At 42.9% G+C, this 19,435-nt stretch overlaps 1 protein-coding gene and 1 long non-coding RNA gene across 4 annotated transcripts; one reads left to right on the top strand and one right to left on the bottom strand.

Annotated features, from left to right (window-relative positions):
• Positions 1–54: 54 nt before the first annotated feature.
• On the top strand, positions 55–15,122 carry aco1 (aconitase 1, soluble). 3 transcript variants are annotated; one of them, XM_082977184.1, is made up of 21 exons: positions 55–172; positions 3,156–3,296; positions 3,516–3,684; positions 3,904–4,041; positions 6,385–6,454; positions 6,627–6,810; positions 7,086–7,225; positions 7,512–7,683; positions 8,021–8,121; positions 8,399–8,515; positions 8,708–8,867; positions 9,136–9,271; positions 9,646–9,730; positions 9,920–10,076; positions 10,376–10,500; positions 10,744–10,848; positions 11,094–11,236; positions 11,512–11,659; positions 11,944–12,066; positions 12,810–12,995; positions 13,318–13,718. In XM_082977184.1, the coding sequence occupies exons 2-21, from the start codon at positions 3,170–3,172 to the stop codon at positions 13,432–13,434; spliced, it is 2,703 nt and encodes a 900-aa protein (XP_082833310.1). In that variant the 5' UTR covers positions 55–172; positions 3,156–3,169; the 3' UTR covers positions 13,435–13,718.
• Positions 15,123–17,408: 2,286 nt separating this feature from the next.
• LOC123743743 (uncharacterized) lies at positions 17,409–17,963 on the bottom strand. Its single transcript, XR_006770574.2, has 3 exons — positions 17,841–17,963; positions 17,627–17,689; positions 17,409–17,547 (listed from the first exon to the last, which is right to left on the bottom strand). It is a non-coding gene; the product is annotated as an uncharacterized LOC123743743 (long non-coding RNA).
• Positions 17,964–19,435: the final 1,472 nt, after the last annotated feature.

The following is a 19,435-nucleotide window of genomic DNA, read 5'->3' as shown; positions in this document are numbered from 1 at the left end:
TTTTATATACATCATTGGCTTGGACCCCTAATCTTGCTGATTCTGCTTATTTCACAATATCACTGGAACAAGCTGCAAAAAACACTCAAACTAGACATTTGTATCTTGATCTCTTCATTCAAAGACTCAATCATGGACACTCTTACTGACAGTTGTGGCTGCTTCACGTGATGTATTGTTGCCTTTGCACTGTTGTCTGTGCCCAATCATTTTTGTACCATGTTTTGTGCACCTACCATGTTGTGCTGCTGCCATGTTGTGTTGCTACCATGTTGTTGTCATGTGGTGTTGCTACCATGTTGTGCTGTCATGTGTGCTGCCATGCTATGTTGTTGTCTTAGGTCTCGTTATGTAGTGTTGTGGTGTCTCACTTGTCTTGATGTGTGTTTTGTCCTATATTTTTATTTTGAATCCCAGCCCCTGTCCCCGCAGGAGACCTTTTGCATTTTGGTAGGCCGTCATTGTAAATAAGAATTTGTTCTTAACTGACTTGACTAGTGTCAAAGTTGCGTCAATTCGTTTCTGGTATCAGAACAAAATAGTCAGCACATATTAACTTCTGATTTATTTGTACTTTAATTAATGCAAACACGTGTATGGTAAATATGTCGTTCGTATACGGTCTCTCTGTGACACCTCGCAGGGCAGACAGAGAAGAGAGCGACACATCCTATTGTTCTCTCTTATATACTCTGTCAGAGATAGTTCCCGCTCAATGCTGGCCTGTCAGAGGGAGGAGGAGCGTGGTTTAAACTTGCTCCTCCTATCGTCAGCGTGCAGGCTGGTCCCAGCCTCGTGACGCACTTCCTGTCGCCGGGTGTAGTTCTTCTTGTCTTCAGCAGTTGATTTATCCGTAGTTTATATACTTAATATTGTAGCATAGCTTCCCAGGTATATTATATAAGTTATGCAAGCAAATATCCAGTTCAACCCTAACACTAGTTAAATAAAGGTTAAATAATAATATATATTTTTAAATCACGTGAACAGAAGCACTTGCTGAGGTGGTCCAACCAATGATGCACATAAACCCTGGATGACTATCAGGGGGTGCTGTATTGAAGCCATCTTGGTACTCTTCCTAGAAATGCATTTATTAATGTCTACATTCATTTTTGACACGTTTATTCTATTACAGACACTTTAATACATACATTTAAATGATATTATGTAAGCTAAACATTTCTTTTAAATATTACAAATATATAAAACATTTTCCTTCAAGTATTTTTTAGAGAGTACTAATGTTCCTGTCCCCACTACAACAACAAAAATACTTAAATACATGTAATTTTGTCCTTTAAATATTTAATTGAAATACTGTAGAATTCCATTCATTAATTCCTATGGCGGACTGCTCCTACTAGGGAGTGTCATATGACCGACCCGTGCCTTCAAAGCCTTTCAATGGCCAGTACATAGCGTTAGCAATTCAGGGTTTATATACGTCATTGGGTCCGACTAGCTAGCTACCCGAACAAAAAAAACAACAACATTAGCTTCGCTTCAACTGTAAAGAGAAGAAGTGGTATGTGTGACTGTTTTTTGCAATTATTTGTAATCTTCACCATGCTTTCAAAGTAAATTTACTGTATTTAATTTATTAAGGGCAAGTGCTGTGACTCAGCAAACTGGTTAGTAACCGGTGACGTTGCTTGCTATTCAAAGCTAGCAAGATACGCTAGCCAGCTAGCTAAGTCAACTAACGAGCTACAGTAACTAACTAGTTTAGCCAGGCGTAGGTATAGTTATAGTTAGCCGCTGTTAGAAATCCCTAAATGTCTCTCTCGCTCTCTCTATTATCATGTTTAACACAAGAACCGCACAAAGCCTGTTGTTGTTAGCAGTGTCTGGTGTGGGAGACTGTCAGTTCAGGACCCAGTCTTGGTCCCAATGGGTTGTTGAGTTTAGTCGGATACTATTTCCTGATTGCCTCAAAGCTAGTTTTATCAACTTCCCAGTCTAGTATGACTGTCTTAGATATCGTGTAACAAATAACAGGCCTAACATCCCCCTGTAAAATCCAACCCATAATATAATCTCATTCTATTTCCCATTCTAATATAATAAAAATGACAGGTTCCAGACACTACTAGGATATATCTTGGGCTAACCATTTAGTCAACAACGTCAACATTTACACGAACATTTAACATACGCTTACTTGAGAAAATGTATGCCCCGGGAGTTCTGCACAATGGAGAATGTAGTTATATTTCAAAATCTGGGTATTTGTTAATGGATACTGTAACAGGGCAGTACTTGGAAAGTTGCGAGAGTACATTGCGGCACATGGCTTTCTTAGGTCATCATGAGTTGACTGTTTTTTTTAACGTTCCCTTCAATTCCATTTGTCCTCAAAGTCACAAGGGTGCTATAAAGATGCACTTTCTTATCAGAGGTCCCCTTTGACACAGATAAATATGGGGACACGTATTAACCTTGGGTACCCTTACATCACAAACACTGTTTGACATCTGATTGCACGTTCATAGAGGCTGATGTTGTTTGCGGATTTCACTGTCTGTTCAATCTTGGCAGAGAATCTTCATTTTTAGGCAATAGGCTTATGCTAATACTTCTAGCCTATTCCTATCAAGCCCGATTTGTAGGCTATTTGGTTGCATTTTCCTGAGTATAAAAAGGATGTTAGATAGGGATTGGTAGTGAATTAGTTCAAAGCACAGTTTGAACAATGCTCAAGTTCTTTCCACTTATTGAGTGATTAGCGTAATTTAATACGCAGCAGAGGATAGTAGTATTCCAGAACTATTGTATTTTGGAACACCGTACTAGGCTAATTCACAGGTCTGTTATACCCAGCATTTAGCCGGAATCGTACTTCCCTGTCTGTCCGTGCTGAAACATCCTTGACCTAACAGGTTCTCCCATTAAAAAGCAGTAAGTAGCGATTTTTCAACTACACACAGGGGAGGAACAAGAAAATTCCAGAATACTGGAATTCTTTGCATTTGGTTGTTAAAAATAAAAAAAATTACAAAGTACCTGCGCAATGGGGCAACCACAGAGCAGGCTCAACTTTCGCGACTGCTCAGGTCACTTGTCCTGGGCAATAGGGCAACCCTTAATGTCAATCCCTAAGAAGTTGCCACTGTTTTAGTTTTTGACGCTGAACCTTGAATTGTTTCCTCCAGGTAACCCCAGGTGTATGTGTGAGAGAGGGAGAAAGTCTACAGCCATGAGTAATCCTTTTGCACACATAGTTGAGGCTCTGGACCCAAACAACCCCGACCACAAGTTCTACAACCTCTCAAAGCTTGGAGACCCCAGATATGGTAGGATCTCAAAGTACCATAACCCCTTTGGCAATTGTTGGTGAGCATGGTTGGTGTACTAGGCTAAATTCAGGAAATGTACTGACATTTAGTTAATTTGAGTAAATGCTCAAACTAGATTTATTCTGATTCATGAATTACATTTCAGTTAATTGCACTGTCACTGTTTTTGAACTTCAACCCTGATGTTTGATATGAAATGCTTCCCTCCTCCTACAGACCGCCTGCCATTCTCCATCCGTGTGCTGCTTGAGTCGGCTGTGAGGAACTGTGATGGGTTCCTGGTGAAGCGGTCAGACGTGGAGAGCATCCTGAACTGGAAGCGGACCCAGAATCAAAGCGTAGAGGTGCCGTTCAGACCTGCCAGGGTCATCCTGCAGGATTTCACGTGAGTTAGACCACATGGTGTATCAATTCTGCAGGTGTGCTCATGAGAAATCTTTAATGGTAAAATATGCTGTGGCAATATCTGTATTGTAAACTGGGAAAAGCTGATGGGCAGGTATCTAAATTGAGGTGGCTTTTCTTTCCCTTTTTAAAGGGGTTGCTTTGAATAGTGAATGGATTTATATTTTAACTTGTGTCCTGTCTCTCTTTCCCCTTGCAGTGGAGTGCCTGCAGTAGTGGACTTTGCTGCGATGCGCGACGCTGTGAAGAAGCTGGGGGGAGATCCAGAGAAGATCAACCCAGTATGTCCAGCGGACCTTGTCATTGATCATTCCATCCAGGTGGACTTCAACAGGAAGTAAGTCTGGGGGTCAGATTTGTGTGTGGGGGGGGTCAATTAACCTCTATGGGCTAGGTGGGACGCAAGCGTCCCACCTACTCAACAGCCAGTGGAATCCCGTGGCGCGATATTCAAATACCTTAGAAATGCTATTACTTCAATTTCTCAAACATATGACTATTTTACACCATTTTAAAGACAAGACTCTCGTTAATCTAACCGCACTGTCCGATTTCAAAAAGGCTTTACAACGAAAGCAAAACATTAGATTATGTCAGCAGAGTACCCAGCCAGAAATAATCAGACACCCATTTTTCAAGCTAGCATATAATGTCACAAAAACCAAAACCACAGCTAAATGCAGCACTAACCTTTGATGATCTTCATCAGATGACACTCCTAGGACATTATGTTATACAATACATGCATGTTTTGTTCAATCAAGTTCATATTTATATCAAAAAACAGCTTTTTACATTAGCATGTGACTAGCATGTGACTAGCATTCCCACCGAACACTTCCGGTGAATTTACTAAATTACTCACGATAAACGTTCACAAAAAACATAATTATTTTAAGAATTATAGATACAGAACTCCTTTATGCAATCGCGGTGTCCGATTTTTCAAATAGCTTTTTGGTGAAAGCACATTTTGCAATATTCTGAGTAGATAGCCCGGCCATCACAGGCTAGCTATTTTGACACCCACCAAGTGTGGTACTCACCAAACTCAGATTTACTATAAGAAAAATTGGATTACCTTTGCTGTTCTTCGTCAGAATGCACTCCCAGGACTTCTACTTCAATAACAAATGTTGGTTTGGTTCCAAATAATCCATAGTTATATCCAAATAGCGGCGTTTTGTTTGTGCGTTCAAGACACTATCCGAAGGGTAAAGAAGGGTGACGCGCCCGGCGCGTTTCGTGACAAAACAAAATCAAAATATTCCATTACCGTACTTCGAAGCATGTCAAACGCTGTTTAAATTCAATTTTTATGCGATTTTTCTCGTAAAAAAGCGATAATATTCTGACCGGGAAACCCTGTTTTCGTTCAAAGACAGAAAATGTAAACATGGTGGAGTCTCGTGCACGAGCGCCCCAGTCTCATTGTTCTCAGATCGACCACTATCCAAATGCGCTACTGTTTTTCAGCCATGGCCTGCAAAGTCATCATTCAACGTTCTGGCGCCTTCTGAGCGCCAGAAAATGTCACGTTATGCCAGAGATCCCCTGTTTTGGATAGAGATGATCAAGAAATAGTCAGAGAGAGCGCTTCCTGTTTGGAATCTTCTCAGGTTTTGGCCTGCCAAATGAGTTCTGTTATACTCACAGACACCATTCAAACAGTTTTAGAAACGTTAGGGTATTTTCTATCCAAATCAAACAATTATATGCATATTCTAGTTACTGGGCAGGAGTAGTAACCAGATTAAATCGGGTACGTTTTTTATCCGGCCGTGCAAATACTGCCCCCTATCCCCAACAGGTTAAAGTAGGGCTGAACATCATAATTAAGTGAATTTCCATTAAGGAGGAATTGTTGTGAATTAGAAGTTTATGAATACTGGTCATTTCAGTGAAATACTGCTACACAGGCTAATTGCTGGAGAAATTATTATACCTTTTACTACATATTTATGAAGCTAACACAGGCTGATGTGTAAGCACAGAATGGAATGTCCTGTAGGGTGAGCTTGTTTGTTGGACTTTGCTCTTAAGAGACTTAGTGGAGCCTGTAAATTTCGACATTTCTGTTGACCACCAGTCGTCATAATGTTGCATTACGCTGAAATAATGACATCTACATTGTGACCATGCTGAGTCTCCAAGCTGACATTGTTGCAAATGTTAACTGCTATTTTTGTCCCGAGAGGTGTAAACCTATAAAGCAAAATATTCCAAATTCCCAACGCTGATACACTGTTTCTTACAGATTTGTAATTTTGTGCTCATTCTACTCTCAAGTAAACATATTAGGAGATGTACATTATGACATTTGTGTAATTTTCACCTGGAACTTAAAAGAAAGCTTTTGGCTTGAGTTTTATTTTGGTATTTGTTTCAGTAGTCAATTGTTGATATAGTTCCAAAATGTTTAGTATGTCAGCAATAAAGTTTTCAAGATATGTACTGTAACTTTCAAAATACAGAAATCAGGCCCCAATGATGCATTTTGCATCATATGATGCAAAACTCATCCAGCGGGCCAGATTCTGTATTCTGAAAGTTACATATCTTGATTGCTGAAATACTCCTCAACTCCTTTCCTAGATGTTTTACTTTTATGAGAACAGATTACGACGGATGTGTTTTTAAGAAATTCAGATTGAGTCAATTGACATTTTATTTTTCCCAGGTCTGACAGCCTCCAGAAAAACCAGGACTTGGAGTTTGACAGAAACAGAGAGCGATTTGAGTTCTTAAAGGTATCCAAACCCTTTGTCCACCATTCAAAACCTGTAGTTTAACTCATAAGCCTTTCATAAAGGGCCACACAATTTATAACACACATGGCCCTCTTTTAATCATAGCAATATCATGTATAAAACCCACAAGCCTCCCTAAACTATTGATCTTGATCCCGCTCCCGTTCCACAGTGGGGCTCCAAAGCATTCCAGAACATGCGTATCATTCCCCCCGGTTCGGGGATAGTGCACCAGGTCAACCTTGAGTACCTGGCCAGGGTGGTGTTTGACCAGGACGGCTACTACTACCCCGACAGCCTGGTGGGCACCGACTCCCACACCACCATGATCGACGGCCTGGGCGTGCTGGGCTGGGGTAATTACTAGATTGGATTATGTACACTGTTAAAAAGATAAATGGGATTGACTCAAATCATTGCTAATGGTGTTAAAGGGATAGTTCACCCAAAGTACAATATTACTGCAGTTACAAATTACTAGATTTTTTTATTTTTTTTCCCCCAAGTGGACAGTACTTAGCTACCAATAAACCAAACCCCAAAATGTAGTTGAGAAAATATGAGCTATCTAGCCATGCTACTGGAATGTGCCCAGAGCTGGAATGAATCCTGTCGGACATGTTTGTTGTAGGTGTGGGCGGGATCGAGGCGGAGGCCGTCATGCTGGGCCAGCCAATCAGCATGGTGCTCCCCGAAGTCATCGGCTACAGGCTACAGGGCACCCCCAACAAGTTCATCACCTCAACCGACATCGTCCTCACCGTCACTAAGGTAACTGGTTACGCGGTTGCACGACTGCCACTGTTTTATCGATGGACATCTCTTTTAGACAAATCTGTCTAATCAGTGTAGCTCAAGGCATGAACTGATTCAACAAAGTAGCCCTATCAATGCTATTGGTTTGGAGAATTGTGTTGATTTGATAAGGGGATAAATAAAGTTGTATTGACTGAGATTAGTTGTAGATAAACAGTGGCAGCAATTTAATTTCACCAGTGTATGTCACATAGAAACACTGTTTGTCTGAGTGTCCCATTCTCTCCCTCTGTGCCCACAGCACCTGCGCCAGGTTGGCGTCGTGGGGAAGTTTGTGGAGTTCTTTGGGCCAGGTGTGGCACAGCTGTCCATAGCCGATCGAGCCACCATCGCCAACATGTGCCCGGAGTATGGCGCCACTGCAGCTTTTTTCCCTGTAGACCACATCAGTCTTCAGTACCTGGAGCAGACAGGTGAGATATCCACACCAATGCACATGAGCACCACTTGTCTATATTTACAATGGGCGTTTCTGATTCCGATGGAAAGCAATACAGATATTACATTGGCCTCTTTTTAAATTGCAAACTTTCAAACAGCCTTTGAATGTTACACCACCTACTTAGCGGAGTAATTTTTCTCCTTTTGTAACTGCAAAAACCTTTCTGAATACATTTTAAATGTAAAACGGGGCTGATAATAGTAGTATTAAAAACCTGAGGGAACTGTAGATGCAACTGGCAAAGTGTAATTTACTTCATGTCTGGATTCTTCATTTTCTTTCCTCTTTCCCCTGCTCACTCTGCCCAGGGAGAGATGCTGAGAAACTGGATTACATCACCAGGTATCTGAAAGCAGTAGCCATGTTCAGAGACTACAGTAACTCCTCCCAGGACCCTGACTTCACCCAGGTACTCTATTCCACAGTGGATCCTTCTCAAACACTTTTAGTCATTTAGAAATTAGGACTTGTAGTTTCTGGATGTATTTGATTAAAGATTGTCAGGCATGCTAGACTAGCTATGGTGACTTTTGGAAGTCATTCAGTTTTGAAAATGATTTGACAAGTGGATGACTGGAATGTATTTGTAAAATGATTGGCAAGTCTCCCTTTTTAATCTCCTCCTTTTGTTTTCGGTCTCATTGTGATTTTCCCTCTGTGCCGCCTCCTCTCTCCATCCTATGCAGGTGCATGAGCTGGACCTGAGCACTGTGGTTCCGTGCTGCAGTGGTCCCAAGAGGCCTCAGGACAGGGTGGCTGTGTCGGACATGAAGACTGACTTTGAGGCCTGCCTGGCAGCTAAGGTAATGACGACACCTGCTTAACACTGACTTTTTTGGTATCTACATGCTAATAGCATCCTGTTATCTCAAATCCTTCCCTTTTTTCTTTTATATTTGCATGTGTGTATGAGGTGTGCACAGTTAGAAAACCTATAGGTCATATATAGGTGAGCCCACTAGCTTTTCTAACTCCGTGGACGTGTGCCATTGCAGCAAGGCTTCAAGGGTTTCCAGGTGACTCCGGAGCTTCACCACGTAAAGGTTCCATTCCAATACAATGACAAGGAGTACAGCCTCTCCCACGGCTCAGTGGTCATTGCTGCCATCACCAGCTGTACCAACACCAGCAACCCCTCTGTAATGCTGGGGGCTGGTACGTATCCCTCGCTCCATACCTCATATCCTGCGCTTTCTGGGTTGTGTTCGTTAGTCACCAAGCAGACGAAATTGACGGAAACAGAGGGACTACCTGGACTCCAAAAATAAATGTTATTTTTTTCTTTTCTGCTGCAAAAACGTTTGCAAAGTTTTCCGTTACGTGCCCCAATGAACACACCCCAGCTATCAGCGGCTGTAATTTGACTAATATCTGGGAAGTTGCTCAGTCAATAAGGTTGAATTGGCTCTGCGTTGCTTTTCAGGTCTCCTGGCGAAGAAGGCCATCGAGGCTGGTCTGAGCATGAAGCCCTACATCAAGACCAGCCTGTCGCCCGGCAGCGGAGTGGTCACCTACTACCTAAAGGAGAGTGGCGTCATGGACTACCTCTTCCAGCTTGGGTAAGGCACTCATTCCTGAAGACTAATTGTCTGGAGAATGAGGGGTTCATCTCAAGTCTTTCCTAGCTTCTTTATCCTCCTTCATTTCAGGATGACGGTGTGTGACGTATTTAAGCAGTAAGGCCCGAGGTGGTGTGGTATATGGCCAGTAGACCACGGCTAAGGGCTGTTCTTATGCGCATCACTGTGGTATATTGGCCATATACCACAAACTGCTGAGGTGCCTTATTGCTATTATAAACTGCTTACCAACGTGATAAAAAATGTTTTATATCATACTCATGATATACGATGGCTTTCAGCATTCAGGTCTCGAACCACCCAGTTTATAATTTCCTTTTTGTCGATATATAATGTTATTTTTCCCCCGTCAGGTTTGAAGTGGTGGGTTATGGCTGCATGACATGTATAGGCAACAGTGGGCCCCTCCCAGAGCCTGTGGTGGAGGCCATTACTCAGGTAACTACTAACTTTTAATATTCTAATATTAGGGCATGCAATGGAAAACATAATGTTTTGGGGGGGTCCATGGAATCCCCCCCCCCCCCCGCCCCCCCTTTTCAGTCCATTTTCTTATTTTGGGTGCCTAATGAACACGACACTGCATGGTCAATGGCTACAGCTCCTCACACGTTCCTCTACCTTCAGGGAGATCTGGTAGCCGCTGGGATCCTATCAGGTAACAGGAACTTTGAGGGGCGTGTCCACCCCAACACACGAGCCAATTACCTGGCCTCTCCCCCGCTGGTCATTGCCTACGCTATCGCCGGAACCGTGAGGATTGACTTTGATACAGAGCCCATTGGTGAGCGTCCTCAAACCAACGCCGTGAATTGGCAATGGTTCTGTAGTTTTTCTATATAGCATTCATACCAGCTGAGGCTGTAATGGGTGGAATTAAATTAATCTAGTGGTATCGTTCCATTCATTCAATTCCACCCATTACAATGAGCCAAGTCCTCCAATTTTAAAGTGACACCAGCCTTCACTGGTTCACACATACACTGTTCCTGGAGCTCTCAAGACGTTTCAGCAGATTGGGCTGTCGGTGCTGATACTGGTTTCTGTTGTTTCTCTCTCGCCGCCTCTGGTTTCATGGTGAAGCTCTGAACAACGAAGGGAAGGAGGTTTTCCTCAGGGACATCTGGCCCACACGGGAGGAGATCCAGGCTGTGGAGAGACAGTTTGTCATTCCTGCTATGTTCAAAGAGGTTTATGAGAAGATTGAGGTAAACTCAACTCTTTGGATATACATTTTATATGATTTTTTCCCCTGGTTTGATTGTGTTGACAAGTTGATTAGTGGGGGGGTTAAGTAATGCCTCAACATTTCAGCCTCTAGAAGGCCATAAAGTGTAAAAATGTGTGTCAATAGGTTACCTTTTCAAGGTATTGTTTAGTACATTAGTGTAAAGAGCTGTTGTCTTTGTAGTTTTGATATGGGACTGTTCTACCTTGCTCCGCCCTGTCAGAAAGTGAATGAACGCTGGAACGCTCTCAACGCCCCCTCAGACAAGCTGTACACCTGGGACCCCAAGTCCACCTACATCAAGTCTCCACCCTTCTTCGATGGACTGGTACAACACACTAACCTAATGGTGTCGCTGTAATGTCTGAGTTCTTTCCAATCGGCTTTCAGGTTTCGTTAAAGGGATAGTTCAGAGAAAGTACATATTTATATATTTGTTTCCAAGTAGTCTATGGACAAGGAGAGACTGCAATCCACAACTAGACACTTTTACCAACTGCTAATATTATAAAGACATTGTCATTCATGCAATTCCGCGGAACTATCCCCTTAACCTTTCGGTGATTTATTCAGACCAAGGAACTACAGACCCCCAAGTCCATAACTAATGCCTACGTGCTGCTGAACTTCGGTGACTCTGTGACCACGGACCACATCTCTCCTGCTGGGAACATCGCCCGAACCAGTCCTGCAGCACGATACCTGACCAGCAGAGGGTGAGCGATGGGAGGCAGTCACTATTTCACATTACTAATAGTATTTTTCATACTACTGAGCTGTACTGCACTTGCCTGGTAATACACCCCCCATGGCTGGAACCGTGCTGGAAAGACCATGCGGAATGAAAATATCCCAACCAGCAGAGTATACGTTTCTGGTCCGCACGATGGTGTGAAATTTAACGCTGGCTTTTTTAGTATGTTTATGATAGAGTGAAGTTATATGAAGGGTCAAAGGTTTAATCTCTATTTCTTATCCTTTGCCCTGGCAGTTTAAACCCACGTGACTTCAACTCGTACGGATCTCGGCGTGGCAACGATGCTGTGATGGCCCGGGGCACGTTCGCCAACATCCGTCTCTTCAACAAGTTCCTGAACAAGCAGGCTCCGCGCACCCTGCACTTACCTTCTGATGAAACAGTAAGGCCCTGTAATAATTCTCAATAATAATCTCTTATAATGTAAAAAATCTCCAGATAATGTTAGACACCAGATTATGTAAAAAGTTATTACATTATCAGATGAGTAACATTTTTTTTAGCTTATGTAATAACTTACAATAAATGTATGTTTAGAGTTTGTTCTTGTATTTTGACCGCATATTGCAGTTTCCTTATTGTATGGCTGTTATATGTACTCTGGTTGTCCACATGAATCGATGTGTATATATTCGGTGTATTCTTGGCTTGTCTGTTTCTCTACAGCTAGATGTGTTTGATGCTGCTGAGCGCTACCAGCAGGCTGGCCTCCCCCTCATGATCCTGGCTGGGAAGGAGTACGGCTCGGGCAGCTCGAGAGACTGGGCCGCTAAAGGTCCCTTCCTCCTGGTCTGTCTCTCCTCTTATCATAACTGTGTTTTGATATGTTATCTGTTATACATTATTACGTTATCTTTTTTTACATGACCTTTTGATAATGTATGATGTTGTAGATTAGAAGAATGTATGGGGAAAAAAAGGGATTTGAATGTCATTGCCTGTATGATACTTTCCATTAGCCAAGATAAGATTCTGGTGGGCTGTGTGGATTTGTTATTTCACTTTATTGAACAAACATACAATTCAAAGTAGGGACAATGTACACAGAAGCCATAAACACCAGGTGGCGCCATGAGAAAGACGGTAAAGAAAAGACACAATTAGATGATGCAAGACTCTTGAATAATAATAATTTATTCAACTTGTATAGCACTTTTCAAGGAATCTCAAAGCACACACAAAATACAAGTCATTTAGAAAACCGTCATTAGAAAGTTCATGGCTTGAGTGGTCATCTGAGGGAGGTGGTCAAGCTGGGAGAGAAAGTCCAGAGGCAGGCAGGAAGCGCGGTCTCATCAAGGTGTCTCACTGTTTCTGGCTTCGCCGTAGTATAACTTAGTCAGATGAAGTTTTAGCTATGGCATTGCAGTCCATGGACTGTAGTAAGTAGGTAGCTAGCTACTCCTTCGCTATTACCAAAATGAAGCACCCACTTGGATGATGCCATGGCAGTCATGTATAATTAAGAGTTTCTCGGCAGGTGGGCTGCAGGGATACCTCCCTGATACCCCTCTTCTGTGCCCCTCTCCCAGGGAATCAAGGCGGTGCTAGCAGAGAGCTATGAGCGAATCCACCGCAGTAACCTGGTGGGCATGGGGGTGATTCCTCTGGAGTACCTGGCTGGGGACACAGCAGACAGCCTGGGGCTGACAGGACGCGAGCGCTACACCGTGGTCATCCCTGAGCCACTCACACCCAGGATGGTTGTTGACATTAAGGTTGGTCTGCCTGGTGATGGAATGGGAAATACTGGACTGAGGAAGGGTTACCGATCATTCATATGGTCAATTTTGCAGGAGTTTCTAGATCCTTTTCATGACACAGCTAACAAATGGAACTTAGTAGTTCCTGTTCACTTTCTGTACTGTATATTGTGATTCTGTGGCAATACTTTGTATATAGTAATGTGCTCATATTTTACTATTATTTTGTAGTGTTAAATAAAAGTATACTTAGCGGGGTAGCTTACTCCTGGAGCATACGGCATCAACAGCAGTTAATCCTAATATCCTACCGCTCTCTTTTTCCCATCCGTCACAGCTCGACACGGGCAAAACATTCCAGGTGAGGATGAGGTTTGACACGGACGTGGAGCTGACATACTTCCACAACGGAGGCATCCTGAACTACATGATCCGCAAGATGTCTGAGAACTAGAGAGCACGCCGTCGGGACCAAGTCATGCTGAACACGAAAATCCTCTGTGTAGACGGCGATACAGAACGTGCTGAGTCCCCCTCTCTGTTTCTGTTCGATTTTTAACATTTGGTTTACATAATCTTGTGGTTTTAGTGCATTAATTGGTTCTATACTTGATCCATTGCAGGTTGGAATGAGTCAGAAGTACCCCACAGCACATTTAACACTGGTATGATGTACACCTGGGTTCAAATGGTCTTTGCTTTCTTAATCAAGCCCAGCTAAAGTGTTAGAAAGAAAACAAATATTTCTAACCCAGGTTTCGTATGATGTGACGACAGTACAGTAACCACCCTACCTCTTTGTTGCCAAACCAGTGGTTCACCCCACCCTCATCCCTCCCACCGTCCATGCTAACATTAGCTAACCATGCACACAAACCTAGTCTGCCCTGGTTGGCTGTCTTGTCCAGTTATTACCATCGTTGGTTTAAAGCTGCCATCTGTTCGGACCAGGGTTGTATTTGTTGATTTCATGTCTTATTATGTCATTTTACAAACTGCTGCTGTGGTGGAGCAGACATAGGCTGCTTCTGAAATGGAGCCCTATTCCCTTCATAGTGCACTACTTGTGACCAAAATGTGTGCACTATATAGGGAATAAGGTGTTAACCCCAGACACTGTAATAGGTTGGCTTCAACTCCTGACAACAAGGGTGTTGTCTTTGTATTATGAAAAAGAGACCAGCATAGTTTAGAGTACCTAAGTTTAGTTGCCTTAAATGGTAAAGTTGACCCTCGCCTTTTATGAGAGGAACATTATATTGTGCGTGTGCCTCGTTTCTTTTAAATCCATTTAAATGCTGCCTCTGCACTAAAGTATGTTTTTACTAGATCACTAATTTCAGTCTTGTCTCTGTTTCATAAATCCACTTTTCTTTCTTAACCTGTTGATGTTGGCAACCCGACTTATGATTTTGTCAGAGAGTACTTACTCCTGTTGGTGAGTAGGGTTGCAACATTTTAGTACGTTTCCAGAAATCCCTGTTAGAATCCTCCAACCAGGGTTTCTGGGAATTTTGCAACCCTACTGGTGAGTGGCTGAACTTAATTCCCAGTTGCCGGTGTGACAGGGAGGCTTATAAATCAAATTAATATAATCATGAATTCCAAACTGCATGAAATTTCTTAGCTGAAGCGAGAATTCATATTTTCTCTAAGCACTTGGGGTTTAATGGACCAAATAGTTTCTATCAATAAGAATGAAGTCCTACTTTGAGATTCTTTTCAGAAGGTACTTGTTTGTGGTATGGATAAAATGTATTTTTCCCCCACGGTTAGCAGGAGTCTGCTACAAGGCCACACCGGGGCTAGTCTTCATCCTTCCTGTTTCTTTCCGCAAATAACTGGACATATCCACCATATTGCTGTCCCCTATCATGTATTTTCAGTGATTGCATAATGTTATCAACAATCCTGTTATGAAATGGCTCAGGGGCAGAGTAAGACTACGTTTGTCAAATTTAATACACATTCATTTATGACAGGAATGTTCTCCAAAAGAAAAGGAGAGCTGCAATAATTGAATAACCACGTTTCGACAGACAAGCTGTCTTCATCAAAGTATGTTCTCCGCTAGCCAGCACCTCGCCTAAACAGGTGCGGTTCTTTCGTCTCTAATAAACTTGAACTTCTACATAACTCAAATGCAGCACTGTTGTCAAAATAATTGTGCATTAGCATACTGTAGCCTATTAATGTATTTAAAGAAATGCAATGAGACACTGGATTTTGAATATAACATTTTATAAGAATTGCACACAACACACAATTACATTTAACAATAAAATACATCCTGTACAATAACAGGCGCAAATATCAATGTAATTTTAGTAACCCTAACCCACAACTGCAAATAAAAAACATCCAGTCAGTGGTAGTCCTGTGGGTGAAAACAGCTGATTGATGAGAGAGGTAAGAATCAGGCAGGCCACAAACAGACATAACGGCGCAGAACAGCATCTCAGAACGCACTCCTTGTCATGGATGGGCTATTGCAGCAGACGTCCACACCGAGTTCCACTCCTATCAGCTAAAAACAAGAAGCGGCGGCTCCAGTGGACAATTGAGGAGTGGTTAAACACCACCTGGTCCGACGAATCCCGGTTGCTGATGGCAAAGTTAGGATTTGGCGTAAGCAGCGTGAGTCCATGGACCCATCCTGCCCAGTGTCAACAGTACAGGCTGTTGCGTACCACAGCTTTGCTGACCAGGTGCATCCCTTCATGTCTACAGGGGGGGTCTGAGTGTATATGACGTTGAGAGCTTCAGCGGTGCATCTGTGACATGTTTGCCGACTTGAGTTTGCAACTGATGTTTAATGCACTACTACTACTTGAACTCTTTAATTGAAGCTGACCTCTTCATTAATCTATTGCTGTAGTACCATATTAACTTATTTGGGTACCTTTAGGTCATCTGTTGATTAGCTGTATGAAGTCAGCTCCATTTCCTGTTGCAATAGCAGTAGAAAGAAACATAGTTCTGTTTCATATCTTGAATCCAACGTAGAGATCCCTCTTGGCTCACGTCTTGACGTATCACACGTAGCGATGTCCCCTGCCTGTCTTAGTCTCTGATCTGCCGACTGGTTCTCCTCAACACCAGAACACACCTCCTGGTGCTCTTCCTCCAGTTGGTGTAGGTGACGGGCTCTCCACTCACCCACCCTCAGCGTCCCCTACTCTCACTGTTGTTCAGTCCTGAGATATGGAGAGGACAGTGAGTGAGGTGAGTTAGACGCACGCACACACATGCATGTTGAGTCACTTTTCAGCCAATGGAGATAGGTCAAATAAGTATCCTGTTCTATCTAGAATGGTTTCCGTCCACTTAAGTCCAACAGCCAGTCCATATCAGCCTTGGAGAAAATGCCCACCGGATTGGCTTGGTGACCTAAACCACAGGAAAAATAAGAAACTTTAGTTTCCTACAACAGAAAGGCACATTCTATCAAAATAGGTTACATGTTCCCTTCCTGTTCTCACCTCTCCCTGCATTCCCTGATGACAGCACTCCATGTCGCCCTGCGCTCAGTGCTACGGATTATGGAAGTGGCAGTAAACGTGATAAGTCCAGCCCTTACAACACGTCTGCGCACTGACCATCTGTGTTGGTGAGGAGGAATGGCCAACCAATGAGGTTACTGAAACATGAAACAACTGACATACAGGGTCGGTTTCCCTGATACATATCAAGCTTAGTCCAGGAAACTGGCCCAGAATGTTGAGATATGATTCCCGGGTAACCCATACTCAACCCTGAAATAGTCTACGTATGATATTCACATCACAATTGGGTGAATTATAGGGGTCAATGGAGGCTGGTGGGAGGGGATATAGGAGGACAGGCTCATTGTAACGGCTGAAATTGAGTACAGTAAATGGAATGTAGTCAAACGTGGTTTCCATATGTTTGATATCGTTCCATTGATTCCATTCCAGCCATTACAGTGAGCCCGCTCCTCCCACCAGCCTCCACTAATGGGGGTACATTATTTGCTATTGTTTCAGGCACTATCCATCTCAGGTTGATTACCTAATTAGTGGGAGCCCAAGGCTTCCAGGAGACCCCGTTGCAGCATAGGAGCCGGCCTGAGCTCTGGGCTCCCGAGTGGCGCAGCGGTCTAAGGCACTGCATCGCCATGCTAGATGCGTCACTACAGACCCTGGTTTGATCCCGGTCTATATCACAACCAGCTGTGATTGGGAGTCCCATAGGGTGACGCCCAATTGGCCCAGCATCTTCCGGGTTAGGGGAGGGTTTGGCTTGGGTAGGCAGTCATTGTAAATAAGAATTTGTTCTTAACTGACTTGCCTAGTTAAATAAAGGTTAAATTAAAAAAATGTCAATACTTAGTAAAGTAAATGTGATAAAAAAAATACTAATTTAGACAAACACATTGTTACGCCAGCATGACTGTACTTCTGCCCAAAAGTCTCACCTTTTCCTGAGCCCTGGAGGTGCTGCCCAGCACGGCCTCCTCAGGGTACACCAGTCAATTCAAATGTCTCCTACACCTCATCCAGTTGGTCTTGGGTAGTCTCCATCTACCAGCTCCTTTTGGACACGCCTTCATAAAGAGCAGAGGTTTTAGTTTCTAATCTAATCTATGACGGTAGTTCAACATCCCACGACAAAGCCATACACACCAGGATCAAACTGGAAGGGCTCAGAATGGAATCCTCTCCAGCTGTCGCTGTGACTTCTCTCACCTAAGATATTAAGAAAAAGAGATTCCAAAAGTGACATTCATCTCACTATAAATCATTTAATGTGCCATCTATTACTCGATATCACTCGATTCCCTAGATGACAGGACTTGGTATAAGAATCACAGACTGTTAAAAGGGATAGATCAGAAACCTTGATGGTGATGTACGAGGACTCTGCCACGTTGCCTTTCCGTAGGATGTCCAGTGAGACAGCGCCCTGGTTCTCATATGCCTGGTACACAGCCAGCTCCATGCGAGACCACTTCAATTCCAGTCTGCAGCAGGGAGCCATGAGGGACAAAAAATTGTTTTACACACCAACCAAGGATTGTGCATTGTCTTTCCAAGTTGGTTCAGTGTGATGGTATCTTCTTTCATTACAAGAACACAGTACATACAGTGGGGCAAAAAACGTATTTAGTCAGCCACCAATTGTGCAAGTTCTCCTACTTAAAAAGATGAGAGGCCTGTAATTTTCATCATATGTACACGTCAACTATGACAGACAAAATGAGAAAAGAAATCCTGAAAATCACATTGTAGGATTTTTTCTGAATTTATTTGCAAATTATGGTGGAAAATAAGTATTGTTAAGGAGCCTTTTGCTCCTAGACTTGGAGCTCCGGTACTGCTTGCCGTGCAGTTGCAGAGAGAAGAGTCTATGACTTGGGTGCCTGGAGTCTTGGACAATTTTTTGGCCCTTCCTCTGACACCGCCTAGTATATAGGTCGTCCGGAAAAGCTGGTGGTCCAATGCATGGTTCAGTGTTGCTTGCCTCGAAGCGAGCATAGAAGGCATTTAGCTCGTCTGGTAGGCTCGTGTCGCTGGGCAGCTCACGGCTGGTCTTCCCTTTGTAATCTGTGATCGTTTGCAAGCCCTGCCACATCCGTCGAGCATCACGGCCGGCATAGTAAGATTAGATCCTAGTCCTGTTTTGACACTTTGCCTGTTTGATGGCTCTTTGGAGGTCATAGCGGGATTTCTTATAAGCGACCGGATTAGTGTCCCGCTCCTTGAAAGCGGCAGCTCTTGCCTCTAGCTCAGTGTGCATGTTGCCTATAATTCATGGCTTCTGGTTGGGGTACGTGCGGTAATTGTGGGGATGACATTGTCGATGCACTTAATGAAGCCTGTGACTGATGTGGTAAAATTAATGTTATTGGATGAATCCTGTAACATATTCCAAATTTGGTAACTGGGTCTTCCTTTCCTGTGGCGGTCCTCATGAGAGACAGTTTCATCATAGCGTTTGATGGTTTTTGCGACTGCACTTGAAGAAACCTTCATGTCTTAAAGTAATTATGGACTGTCGTTTCTTTTTGCTTATTTGAGCTGTTCTTGCCATAATATGGACTTGGTCTTTTACCAAATTGGGCTATCTTCTGTATACCACCCCTACCTTGCCACTAAACAACTGATTGGCTCAAACGTATTAAGAAGGAAAGAAATTCCACAAATTAACTTTTTACAAGGCACACCTGTTAATTGAAATGCATTCCAGGTGACTATCGCATGAAGCTGGTTGAGAGAATGCCAAGAGTGTGCAAAGCTGTCATCAAGGCAAAGGGTGGCTACTTTGAAGAATCTAAAATTGAGTTTGAGTTTATTTTATTTTTACAGGGACAGTGCACATTAGTCAATGTTTCTAAATATAAAATATATTTTGATTTGTTTAACACTTTGGTTAGTACATGATTCCATATGTGTTATTTCATAGTCTGGATGTCTTCACTATTATTCTACAAT

This window comes from Salmo salar, chromosome 07 (assembly GCF_965601325.2).
Source record: "Salmo salar chromosome 07, fSalSal1, whole genome shotgun sequence".
Classification (NCBI taxonomy): domain Eukaryota; kingdom Metazoa; phylum Chordata; class Actinopteri; order Salmoniformes; family Salmonidae; genus Salmo; species Salmo salar.
Note: the sequence above shows the minus strand (reverse complement) of the source record. Positions and strands in the feature narration are given on the sequence as shown.

What these genes read in the sequence shown, in the direction of transcription:
- aco1 (XM_082977184.1), top strand. Translation starts at nt 3,170, where the DNA reads ATGTGTGAGAGAGGGAGAAAGTCTACAGCCATGAGTAATCCTTTTGCA. An exon ending in GTCATCCTGCAGGATTTCAC is followed by an intron (nt 3,685 to 3,903) that starts GTGAGTTAGACC and finishes TTCCCCTTGCAG; the next exon opens with TGGAGTGCCTGCAGTAGTGG. An exon ending in AGGACCCTGACTTCACCCAG is followed by an intron (nt 8,122 to 8,398) that starts GTACTCTATTCC and finishes CATCCTATGCAG; the next exon opens with GTGCATGAGCTGGACCTGAG.